Source organism: Dreissena polymorpha, chromosome 1 (assembly GCF_020536995.1).
Source record: "Dreissena polymorpha isolate Duluth1 chromosome 1, UMN_Dpol_1.0, whole genome shotgun sequence".
Classification (NCBI taxonomy): domain Eukaryota; kingdom Metazoa; phylum Mollusca; class Bivalvia; order Myida; family Dreissenidae; genus Dreissena; species Dreissena polymorpha.
The window spans coordinates 83,492,530-83,506,558 of record NC_068355.1 but is presented as its reverse complement, the minus strand read 5'-3'; the positions used below and the strand labels follow the sequence as shown (position 1 = coordinate 83,506,558).

Sequence of the window (14,029 nt, the reverse complement as noted above, 5' to 3'; positions counted from 1 at the left end):
TGTCGTTCATTTTGAGATTTTAAAATCATTTGGCACATTTGTTCACCATCATTAGACGATGTGTCGCGCGAAAGAATTACGTCGATATCTCCAAGGTCAAGGTAACACTTTGAGTTCAAAGGTCAAACATGCCCATAAATGAGCTTGTCCGAGCCATAACTATGTCATTCATTGTGAGATTTTAAAATCATTTGGCACATTTGTTCAACATCATGGGACGGTGTGTCGCACGAAAGAATTACGACAATATCTCCAAGGTCAAGGTCGCAACAACTAAAAATAAATTTATTTTTAAACGAAGGGGATTAGTTGTAAACAATCAGTTCAGTTCGAGTTGTTTCCCTTTATCAGACTTTTTTTCACATTGAAAACCTGGTTTTGGGACAATTTTGTCCCTTGTTTCATTTTATTCTCCTGTTGGAGAACTTGTGGAAACTCTAGTTTATGTCCTGGTAACTGCAGTTTCAGGTTTACCATGATTCAAGTCAATTTAAAGCAATAGGCATGCACATTATCTAACAGTGTGGTATGTATCATGACTTGGACTGGGCCTCTAGAGGGCTGCCCTGGCAGCTAGGTGATAAGAGCCCGGCCTATGTGAACCCAGTCAGGAACTTATCTTCAAGTTTGTGTCTCCCTGATTAATTATGCAATGATTAATCATGTTTATCAGACGTCTGCATGCGTAATCAAGATTTTAAACAAAATTTATTATGGAAAATGAGAAATATATTATTCGAGATGAGCTCTGCTATCTTTGGACTTGGATTTCAGGATGATAAGGGGGTGTTGTGGGTACTCAGTAAGCCTCAGCATAAGCTTCATGCTCATTACCCTTCTAAATTAAGTGATATGCAGCATTATAATTGAACCTATTTGATGCACACTATGCACATTGCATACACTTATTATTTTCCCCTACCGGTGAAACCGAAGGGGACTTTGGTTTGCGCTCTGTGTGTCCGTGAGTCTGTGAGTTTGTCTGTCTGTCACACTTTTCTGGATCCTGCGATAACTTTAAAAGTTCTTCATATTTTTCTTGAAACTTGAAACATGGATAAATGACAATATGGAGATTATGCATGTCATTTCATTTTGTTCCTACGTCAAGAATTCTGGTTGCTATGGCAACAATTTTATTTTTTTAATTCTGACAATGGTGGAGTTTCACCGGTAGGGGACAATAGTGCTTGGCAATCTCTTGTTTTTTCTGTAATTATTCTTCATCTTTTACAAAAAATATATAAATGCACTTAAAAATATAGTGAAAATACACATAAATGTACAGAAGTGTACTTATTTTATGCTAAAGCGTATTTTTAATAGGGGAAATAGTACACTTTTAATGCACTTACATTTGAAAATACGTAAATGCAGAAAAAATACACTTCTTTCAAAGTGTTTTCAAGTGTACCATAGGCTTCCACGTATAGCACGCAGTGTTTAACCTCCAAAATTCAAATTAAAAAGCTGGTGCGCGCTATACATTGATACAACGCTATCCTGGCTGTTAAATTGGTTAAAAATATGTTGTGTAATCGTAAATAATCAAAATGGCCGCCATGTTTTTTTCCAAAAACTACCACTCTATAATCGTACAGACTGAGGGGCCATTTTCGAAACAACCAGAAGTCGCTACTGGTAGATATGAATGCAGTAGAAGAAGTTTTGGTCAAAAATAAATTTGTTGTGAATAAACTTGCGGACATTTCTTTGTTTGTGTTTTTACACTTCTTTATTGATGAATTCCGATGGGGATTGTTGTCGACATTCCGGAGAGCAGGCAAGGGTAGGTGCGAACGAGGTCTTTTTTGCGGGTAACGTTAGGTGTGAAAGGGGATCACTTTGCACTTCGTAATAGGCATATGTTATTGAGTAATATGTGCCACGACTTGTTAACACGCTAATTGACATTTGAGACACTAAGTGACACTTGAGAACGTGAAGATATGCAATTGCATTTTGTGTGTATAAATATTGAACGTTCAACAGTGGTGTACCTCAACAACTGTATCCCTGTCTCCCATGCGACATTCAAATTTACCGGTAATGCCCATTTATTTCCCCGAGGAAAAATCACATGATGTGCACTTATTCTTATTTTCTCACGTTTTTTACGAAATACACGTGGACTGTTAATCTTTTGCTAGAAAATTACAAAATGATCAGAAAAGTATAGTGCTATGCAACCCATGCTCCTAATCATAATGACGCTTCCTATTTTGAATGCTTAATTAAGCTTTCCAATGCCCCGGATTATTGGATTATGCAATAGTGAAATGGCGGCCATTTTTGGTCCGATTTGGTGGTTTTATTGTCTTTAAATATTTTTTTCTCCATTTTTGCATTTAAAAAACAGCCTGCGCGCTATACACGGGAGCGCGCTATACGTGGAAACCTACGGTATTTAAATGCACATTTAGTGCAGTAAAAATAAGTTCCCAATACTGCTGTGTTTAATGGGCATTAAATACACATTATAAAGATGTCACTGAAATACATGCTATTGGAACAATCAGATTTATTAATACTATAAGTTATGCTGGATTGTATTTATTAATACTATAAGTTATGCTGGATTGACAGCTTGGGTACTACTTAAATGTACCCAGGTACTAGTAAGTAATATACCGTAAAACGTTGTGTATAACGCGCATTTATGTATAACACGCATCTACTTTTTAAAGCTAAAAAATCGGGAAAAAAAGTTTTTGAAGCAAAAAAATCGGGGGGAAAATTCCGTTCCGCAGGCTAACTGAAAATCCTTATATTTACATTGCCGATCTTACTTATTCTTTTATTGCTTCAATTATAAATTATTTTTAAAACGATAACGATACAACTAGTTGGTTTTTTTTTTAAATCATATTATGCGTAAAAATAAATGTTTGGATTTAAATGAATTATGCATGAAATGCACACTTTCCACGAGGATACCATCAAGGTTTTCATCATATGTCTCCGAAGTAACTGTCCACGATTTTATCGTGGAGGACACATAACGGATGGATTAGTTATAACTAAGAAACTGACATTATTGATTGGTATTGTCACCTGGTTATTCATGCATGACTAATTCACAACCGCGCGTTTTATTTACAATGCCGATATCATGCGTTCTTTTCGAGTGTCTAAAATTGACAGGAGACTTTAACGACTCAAACTTCTCAACACCATCACGACATTACCGGCGATAAAGAAACAATGGAGGTGTGAAGCCGTTTGCCGGTTCGCATGTTTTGATAATAGCCCAGCTACACAAAACTTGACAGGTGACGCAAATTGCTCAATAATCACATCCTCAATCTTGACAAGACGTATGAAAACGTGTAAACAAACACAGCATCAATTTTATTAACACATTTGAAAAGCAAGAAAAATAATCTTAAATATATCGGGAAATACCTTGCCGACATACTATTGTAAATCGACAAGTGCCCCCAAATAAATTGTGTAACCCTAGTACAGTGGGGTATAATATTGTGGGAAAAGTAAACAATAACATTTAAATAAAAATGGCTTCCTCGTTTTTCATTCTCTTCTTCAAATTTATTTGATTTCAATGCTCTGTACGTACCTGAAAAAGATAGAAAATATATATGTTAACTTTATAATGTTTGTTCATCTTATTCAGATCGTCAATATAACACTATTATTAACATAGTTACAGTTAAAACACCGGAAAACAGAATGATGCGAATTACCGCTACTGGGTAACTGACAGCGAAAAAATGTCTTGGCATGGCTGTAGTTGTGCATAACGCGCATCAAGTTTTTAAAATGAAATTTTGGGGTAAAAAAGTGCGCCTTATACACAACTTTTTACGGTACTGACAAGTATCAGAGAATTCAAACACTAAAATATTGCCTATATTCATAAGTATTTCAATATTCTGTAAAATGGCTTCTATTTTATCGAAACTCCCACTCAAATATAATATTGAGGCAGGTTTTTTTTCAAAGATAGTTTCGTTTTGTAAATAATTCCTAAGCGCGTTTTTTTAGATTGGATTTTGGGCGAGAATAAAACTTGGGTACAGTCTTAATTGGCTGGGTATGTGTTAGTATATATTCTGAACTGGAGGAACATTTAAGTATACTTACGAGTACTTGCAGTACATTTAAGAGTTACCCAAGTGGACAATGACCAATCGAGCAAAAATTATTGAAGGATTATTATTTGGATCTGTCATTACTATACAGTGAAACAATTATAAGTTTCATTTTTTTTATCACGACATTGAAGGTGTTTCATTACTTAAATTTCCATGAAAAATATAAATTCAAAATTCATGATTAATTTTTAACTTTCTTGTTTTGTTTTTATTTACGTTACTATGTCTTCATTTAGATAGTTTATAATTATACAGTTAATAACTTTTATAATAGTTATATTAGTTTTGACCATTGATAACTTTGCCCTGTTTGTTAATTCTTAGAAAAAGCAACAACAAATATAAACATTTCATAATTCTTGTAAATGTTATAATATTCTGAAGGAATATTTTTGTATTTAACAAGGATGTTTCAGATTTTCCTTTTAAATAATAATCCACATTTATAAGCAATTAAAAATTAAATTTAATACATTTTAATTCCATCATTAAGCATGTGACGTAAGGTATTTTTTCATCAATTTTATTTGTTAATTTTCTAAACTTGTGTTTTATCTTAAACCTTATCTGATTAGTAAAGCTGATTTCTTGTTGAACTTGTGAAAAATATCAATTCATTATCAGATAAAAAACTTGTTAGACAATTCATAAATTATAATATGTGAAACAATTTTTTAATTGTTTGAGTGACTAAAAGTAAACTTTATACATTAATGATATTTATTATGTAGAATTTAATCATTTAATGCATCAAAGTTAAGAAACAATTAATAACTGTTTATACCAATTTATGAATAAACAGATAATCAAGATAAAGAAGAAATAGCTGATGTATTGTGCTGATTAAATGCAGATAAGATTTTCTCCTCTATAGTAATTTAACTGTAAATTACTAGTAAGTTTACTATAGATCAGTCAAGCAATCAGCCCTTTAATCATGGCCCGCTATATAGCCTATTGTTGAGGTGGGCAGGCCATTCATGCTAATGACCGGCTCACAATTGGTCCAGTGTTAGTTCCCCTTAGGGCACCCCAACCGTGCAGTCACATGACTTTCCAATTCAGCGTACTCTGTGCTAGCTCTCTGATCATTCACATGTAGCTGTCTTATGGACAGATTGATGTATTCTTTCTAAAAAAATTGACTACATGATTTTAGTTGTGTGTGTATTGTTAGTTTCTGTTCAACCAAGTGTCAATTAAAACGTTCAATTATGTGATTTAGGCAGAGTGGTTTATAATGTAGTTTGTATGACCAGAGTATTCAGTATGAATTTAGGTTTTTTAAGGCCTAAATTGTTGTGGATAATGTCTTGGATTTTACACTATTTCTGGATTCTGCCCTTTTGTGTGGGGACCATTATAACTGTTGTGGAAACTGAGCAGACATTATCATTTGAATGGAACACATCAAATCCAAAGTAAGTATAAATCCTACTGTGTTGTCATGTTTGTAATTAAAATGTTAATATGAAAATAATAGCATATTTAACGTTATGTTAAAATATGCAACATGAAAACGACGACAGCATTATTTGTTAAACTAAAAACAGTCTACATGAATTGAAAACTCATTCACATGCATGCCCACATTTAATTATACTAATGAGAGATTAGTGTATATTTAATTAGGCTTAATATGCTCATGTGACATATGTAGGCAGGGCATCTCTATGTCACGTTTTCTTCTGAAATTTGGCATTGATTCTTTTCTAACTTCACATATTTTTCATGTTCAAAGTGTGCTATCACACAGAGATATAAAGAATTTAAGGAATGTTCACATAAAGATTTATAAAAGTGAAGAATTGTTGATAACAGAGTGAATCAAGTCGCTTGATTGTACATGCAGGTATTACCGCAATCAGTCTGGGATTTAGTATGACACTCATGTTTGAACTCACTGTTTGCTTCCCGCATCTTTCATTACATAATTCATTCATGCAAATATTTACCCACCTAAGTTTGTGTTACTATGTGAGTGCTTTTTCATCATTCACATTATTTTGATTAGATGTTACCATTTAAAATGGCAGAAATCCACTATTAATTTGCCATTTCACATTTTGAAATCACTAGGTGAATTATATTTCAACACGGTTTAATTTAATTAAGAAGATGTCATAAATATAAGTTCAAAGTTGAATTAATAATAATTTTTACTTGCTTGTAAAAGCATAAATTCATAAGATGTCAATATGTTTAAAAAGTGTACATTATTGTCTTATTTTTATTAATGTACAGCCATCTGCTATACTTGTTAATTCTATTTATAAATTATTTTGATTCACATGAAATAAATAAACACACTCATATTTTAGTTTTATGAAGCCTTGGAGATATATTAGATTATGAATCTTGCAGAATTGTGCACCAGCAGCGGCCTTAATAGTTGATAATGTGCAAGTATAGTTAATAACCATTTATCAATGGCAATTAAGTTTGCATTTTGTAAGACACTCTCTCCCAGCATCAGATAGCATTGCGGGCCTGAAAAAAACTACCTGACTGAAGGACGACTTTTGGAAAACATTAAACCTGATTGAAACTGATAAAACAAATTTTGAATTGACAAGTTTGGTTTACAAATGCATTTTGATGCTATCTGTTCATGTTAACATTAACAATGAAATATGTGAAATGATTTTGCTAATAATCTTTGTTATTTGCCTTGTGCCTTTTTAGTCATCATTATCCATTATGAAAGTGCAGAAATTCAGAAAAGACATGCAACATTTCAAGAGTTCCTTGCTTTGCATGAATTGCATAATTTGTTAGAATTGTGAATGCTACTTTGTATTGATGTGTTTGGTTTTCTCAACTTTTTATTTAACTGATTTACTTTGATGGTTTCGTTTTGCACAGGCAATAAAATGAATTGGTGAAATGAAAAGACATTCACAAGGAGAAACCTCCAAGATATAATTAAAATTCAAATTGAATTTCTTGGTCTGATCATTTTGGGTGAAGTTTGTTGAATGGGTTGTTTGTATTTCATCTGTGTTTGAAAGACCAGTGTGTCACAGCTCTAGGCAGCCGCCCTCATAACTTGGTCCACATTCTGTTGAAAATACTTTGTATTAAGTTGTTATAACAAAGTGTGATCAGAAATTAATGATTTTACTGGAAAATTTATTATCATCAGTGTAGCTTATGTAATTGATTATTGTTTGTTGGGAAAAAATTGAGCTGTTAATGCAACCTTGTTCAGCAAATCCAGAAGATGTGTATTTTGTAATCAATTTTGCTGGTGTGTTGATAGAACAGAGTTAAGTTCTATGGCTCCCAACTGCATGGGTTTGAATGGCATCTGATTTAAGGTACTGTGATGTAGAGATGTCTGACCTTCTTGTAAACAGAGGCAGTGCTAATTGCAATTACTTTACAGCTTTAGCTGATGATAAGCTTTGCCTGGTGGCTGACAGGGATAAGGACCTTGTGATACCTATCTTAATCCTTCATCTACAAACATTGCTATCAGTCTGATTACAACAGGTCAATCTGGAGCAGCAAGTGGCTATTCCTGAAACTGTTCTTATATACAGTCCTTTGTGGTATACTAGTGTATTGTAGGAGTTCAGGGTCACCTCCTTAAATACATACAACCATACATTACCTTTTATACAGTCTAAAATGATTTTGTGGTAAAAACGATTTAGTAAGTTACATGTAACTGAGTAAAAAAATGGTATTGTGGTAAAATTAGTTTAGTTATAAAAACCAACAATTTTCCTGTTGTTGTTTTTTCAAATTAGACATTATTACTGTGGCTTGTAAAGGTTGTTTGGCCAGGCGTCTATTGCTGATACTCATTAAGAACGGCTTGCGGCCTTTCAGGAGATAAAACCAGGTTTTAATTTATTATTATTGAGTCCCCCCCTCTCAGAGAAGATATAATAATAAAGACTTGATTAAATATTAACTGAAGGCTGAAGCATGGTGTCTGTCTGCTTCATCCAGAATGTGTCTTGTTAGGCATGCAATTTGTGTCATGTCTGGCATGAACCTAATGAAGATCTAGCATTTTATGACATTAAATTGATATTTTCAGCAGTTTAATCTAAACCATTACCATAGAAATTGTCATGAGATATCATGATGTGGGAACTTGCCAAAAAACCTTTTGCTTTTTAGCTGATTCAATGCAAAAAACTGGTGCTTTTTAATATTTGGGGAAAACATTTCAAAAATGTGTCACTCGACGGTTGAGTGGTTAACACTCTGGTCTACCATCCCAGAGGTCCCAGGTTCAATTCCCAGCCGGGGCACTGGAAAGTTCAGAAATGCTTCAAGTGTTTCCCACCCAACTAGAGATGTACTGGCATGAAAACCCAGGTAATTCTCTTGTGTAACGGTGCTTAGTACACTGAGCACGTAAAAGAACCATTGAGGGATCTATTGGCAAAGAGCAAGGGTCCGTATCGCACCCGGATTCCTTGTATCCCAATATTGTCTCTTTTGCTTGCTGTTTCTTCAGCAAAACCAAAGGACCCCATTGGAAATAAGTGCTTGCACTTTCATGGGTTATCCTGGACTGCAAGGTCAAAAGAAATACAATACAAGGAGGAACAAACTTGGCTATCACATCAGTTTTTGTCAGGATGTTGTCATAGGGTGAAATATTTGTGACCATATTCCTTCAAGGCTTTAAAAGCAAGTGACACTACTTGACAGATACATGTACCTGTTAATACGCTGTGATTAAAAGATACAGGATGGAAAATATCAATGTTCATGATTATATGAATATAAGTTAACACAAAAATTTTATTCACATAGTACAATTTATTGCAACACAAATTTAAATTGAAACATTGAATGTAATTGTATGATCCCCGATAAACAATTTAATCAAAGGATTGTCAATAAATATTTCACAGTTCTTGGAAAGGTTCACACTGATAACACAGCAATCCCTGGTATGTGCATAAGGACCACAGATAGAGCTCACATCATTCTCACATGATGACACTCCAGTGTTTGCACATGGGACAAAAGAATCTAATGCATGATAACAAGTGATAACATATGATAACAGTGATAACAACTGATCACCGCACCTCCCTTGTTGAAGTTCAGATGAACAGTAACTTTTAAAGGTCCTAAAGTGGTGTTAACTAAAATGCTTATGCCATATCAGTTTTGTTTTTGAACCCTACCTACATTTGTTTTTTAACATGTCAGCACTTCATTTGGTGCAGTAAAATTGCATGTCACAAACTTGTAATAATTTCTTTTTTGATTTAGTCTTTGTTTTTATAGTAACATAAATATTGTTTCACTTATGTGTTTAATTGCTGTATGACAATAAGGTACGTGAGTGAGTTGTGAGTGATGATGTGCCGAAGAATGCCCGGGGTTATAGTTTGTCAGTGTCCAGTTTTCACACCAGACAGGGTCCCTGCACAACAACATGTCAGTGACTGAATCACAGCTCATCTTATGATACATGTAAGTGTCTCTAACAGCACATCACTTGGTTACATGTCACTCAGTAGCACTTCAGTGGGTTACATGTCAATTGCAGTTCATCACATGGGTCACTCACCTCTACTGTTTATTTTCAGGTTGGCTTGTTAAGCCACTTTTGTAGCCCCTTTTTCTTGGTATCCCTCTGCAAAATGTTGTTCATGATTTCATGAACACTTCAAGCCAATCAGGAACTGTTCATGAATGGTTCTCGAAAAGTTCCTGATCTTGGTTCATGAACAATTCATGAATATTTCACAAATTATTTATGAACTGCAGAACAACATTTCGCAGGGGTCTTGTTGACATGTGCATCTCTCAACTAAAAGGAAAGACAATATTTTCAATTAAATGCTATCTTCTCTTTATTTCAATTATAGCCTGCCCAGATTAACCAAAGCTTAAGTCATATTTACAAAATGTTGTGGAGTAAAATTATTGACTGGCATTTTAATTTATTTTGGAATGTAGCACTTTGCTGTTTATCCCTTCATGAGGTGGAGTTTATTTCACAAGATTAGTAAACTGTGGTAAATGTTCCAGTAATAAACTGTCTGGCATTGTGTAATGGCCGTTGTGTTGGTCAGAATGGTGTTTACACAGTTTGCTGATTAACTGTACCTGCTGTTTTTATTGGGTCCATGGTTGATTTATTGTATTTGTGTGTTGGTCAGTCTTGTAATAGTGCTGTGAAAATGGCCATTTAATCAAGCAGGTGTCGCTAGACAGGGTCATTATGAGGCTGATATCAAAGGTCCAGTCCTGGAGGCAAGCCATAACAATCAGCACAAACATTTTGTACATAATTGATGCCATTTAATAGTTAATACTAAGTTGGTGAACCAGTCTCCAATAAAATTAAAACTTCATTTGTTCCAGCTTAAAAAATGTTTAAATCTTTTAGCTAAAAAAAATACTCTTAATATTAAGGAGGATGAAGATTAAAATTGTAGCCCTTATGGCAAGATTTTGTTTTGTGTGGTGCAAAGCTGACTCAGAGCTTGCCTTTGTAAACAGCCTAATCCTTTTTAACTTATCTGCTTGAAATCCTCCATAGCTACAACACTAATTCGCTTGATAATCTCATCTCTAAACAAAGTAAGTGTCTGTGGGCAGACCTGGGCCAATACTGGACAGCAGGCAGTAACAATCCTGTGGTCTCCACGTCTCCAGTCTGGGCATGGCTGCTCTAACAATATTGACTTCCAGCCTTTCACAGTCTGCAATCTCTTTTGTCAAAGGTGTTTAATTATATGAAATATTACTAATAGTTGGCATGTGTTGTCATAATGAGGAAGGAATGCAGCATATGTTTGCATAAATACTTAGCAAAAACGAAAAATGTGTTTTTAGTGGAAGATGTTGTTAAAATTTTTTATACATTAATTGAAATTGTTTTTTGAAGATGTATTGTGCTTTAACATGTCACCCCAAGGCATTTAATTGTTTGACATTTGAAACCCATGCATATCTGTCATTAAGAAAATTTTATACAAAAAAGCTGTCTTAATTATTATGAGAAATAGTTGTCATTTTGAATTGAAGTCTCCATTAATGTAATAAATGACAGTCGGTTGAATTTTGATAGATGTGTGCTGATAAATTTATGATTTAATGGGGACAATTTAGGGATTGCACAAAGTACTAAAAAAAGAGTTAATTAATTTATTTATTACAGTTTATCTTATTAATCATTCTAAAATTTGGAAGTGATAAATTTGTGTTTTTTTTTTGTCATTAATAAAACAAAATAACAGTACTTAAAGTAGATAAATTACAATAAATTATTAATTTAACGATATTGGATGAGAATCCTGTTTGCTTGCCGGATGTAACAGCCTGAACCTTGCAATGAATCTAAAACTAAGACAATATGGGAAAAACATAATGACACATGTAGTCTCTTGAAATAACTTCAATTTATCACTGCTGAAAAATATCTGTACTAATATTTATATATTTTGTATGCTATATAAGCTAAATCAAGATAAATAAGATAATAAAGTCAGTCAATTAGCTTCTCATTAATACTTATAGTATTGGCCTTATTGGGCTTCAAACAGTCGTATAAGCCCACAGCCGACATCCCCAGGCTAGCTGATACTGCTTCATGCAGCCCAATAACAAGACCAATATGACTTCAAATAATTCAAAATATTATATTATGGGCAACATGAATTTCTGTAACAAAATTTCTTCAGATAGACCTTCAAAATAGTAGGAAGTATTTAACTATAAACTTCTTAACCGTGCTTAATGACCCAAATCAAGCTGTTGTGTAAATAGTTGAATGGTCTGCTGTACAGGAATATGATCACAACACCGATACCAGCCATTCATTATTGTTTTAAACAACTTGCGGTTGACTGCCAACATAAAATGCGATTTCTTTTTGAGATTTGTAGTTTTATCATTTAGCATTTGAAATTGTATAGCTAACTTCTTGTTCCGGCCCACCCATTTTACATAAAGAAACAGGCATTATCTGGAAACATATCTTTGACAGATTTCGTGCCGTTTGTTTTGTTTTAACTATTCCCCATTTTGTAAATATAAATACATCTTTTGTAATTATTTACGCAGTATTATGGTATTTGAAGAATTAAGTTTGACCAATACATGGTTTGAAGGTTACATTATAATGCATGCAGAATATTGTGATGATTTGAAACAAGATTCGCCACTTGGTTGCAAAAATTTTGCTGAGAATTTGTATACAAATTTGTAGACTACAATTTTGATATTTTTGCGATTTTTTGTTAACTTAAAATGGTTTATATCAAGCACCATTTATTAATTTACATTGCAAATTATAAACATTAAATTTATTAATATTTCGGACAGAAAATTTATAGACATCTTAAATATGTTAAGATTTCTAAGACTGCTTAAATGCTTTAATGCTTAAGCAAATAATGAGTATAAATGAAAAACAACAACATATTTTGAAAAAAAACTCATTATTACGTCATCGTCATCTATAAGAGTTCATAGGTTTTCTGAACAAAACCAGCTTAATTTTTAACAAAATTGTTGGACTTTGAGCATCCAATAAAAAGAGATAGAAGTGTGAAAATAAATGTAAAAGGTAATAATGTGTGTGGAGCTGAGACTAGCTACATGTAGGTGCATTGTGTAGTCAGAGAAGATAATGCTAGCTTTTCACTGTTCAAATTGAATTGTGCAGCTTGCTATAGCTGTGCATGGCGGTGAGGTGAATGCAGCCATTCTCCCTCTCTCTAAACATCTTGCCATTTATCATCCCATTTCTTTTCAGACCTGAAGTTTCAAAGACTCATCAATCATACACATGATTTTATTTTATCCCAATGCTTCCCATGAATGGTTTGTGTGTTTGGTAATCCTTCAAGGAGGGACACTGAGTTTATACTACTGGTTATGGGCATACAAATAATTCCCTTCCCAGCAGTTGGTCACACAGCTCTGGAAAGCTAAATACTGTGGGTGCTTAGTGCTTAAATATTTGGGCCATATGATGGAAAAGGGGCTGTAATCTCATTTTATCACAATGGTAGAGGAAATTAAATATAATTTAAAAAAATAGCTTTACGGACCTTAAGTTAGTTGAGGGCAGTGGTTGGGGTGGCTTGGTATAATGATTGTTATCAACCAGAGTTGTCACCTTCATCAAGCCAATATGGTTATTAGCCTTGTGTGTTCAAATGTCATAACATATAATTTCAGTAAGTATATGAATTCCACATTCTGTGTAAGTGTTATCATTTTTATTCAATGCTCCAAAACAGTCTATTACTTGTTCCTTTTTATTCAATTTTTATTCAATGCTCCAAAACAGTGTATTACTTGTTCCTATGCCATTGCTAAACTATTGTTTCATTTTGCAACATATCACATCAAAGCGATGTCATTGTAATTTACGGTCAACATTGTGTAGCCTAGCCTTTGGTTTCATAAAAAGTTAAAACAAATCTATTGTTTATCTTGAGAATGTATGTTCTAGTTGGGGCAGGTTCAGGAAAGATCGGCCGACTTACTGGACAAATCCCTTAAAAATGTTACAGTTAATGATGCCATGGAATATTTCAAGCCAATTCAGGAGTGTTTATAAACAGCTTTTTGATTTGCCTTAAAGTATGTGGTTAATGAACTTTTACACATGAACTTTTCTTAAAATTAGTTCAGGAACTGTCATAAATCTTGTGCTTATAATGTCACTAAGGCAAAATAGGTTGATTGTTTCCACTAACATCTATCTATGTATACTGCCAAGCGCCTTTTCGAGCATTGTAGGCAGATATGGACATTATCGAGTCCGTTTTCTGGGAAGAACCAGTTCTAAGAAAATATAGAGACGGTATGTCGATCATCTGTAAAACACTGTTTGCTTTTCTTCAGATTTACAGGTTTTCTCCCTGACTTTAACTAGGTTAGTAGATGAAGTGAGATCTTACTGATTATCTACT

At 33.7% G+C, this 14,029-nt stretch overlaps 1 protein-coding gene across 2 annotated transcripts in view; it reads left to right on the top strand.

Moving 5' to 3' along the window:
* Window positions 1-14,029, top strand: part of LOC127838363 (ephrin-B1-like) — a 115,408-nt gene that overhangs the window by 71,553 nt on the left and 29,826 nt on the right. The window contains exon 1 of one of the 2 annotated variants that reach the window (XM_052366084.1): window positions 5,160-5,536. The exons of the other annotated variant lie outside the window; for it this stretch is intronic. Within the exon in view, the coding sequence (XP_052222044.1) occupies window positions 5,367-5,536 (170 nt within the window). The 5' untranslated portion in view covers window positions 5,160-5,366. Of the gene's footprint in view, window positions 1-5,159; window positions 5,537-14,029 lie in introns of those variants that run through there. 2 annotated transcript variants of the gene reach the window in all.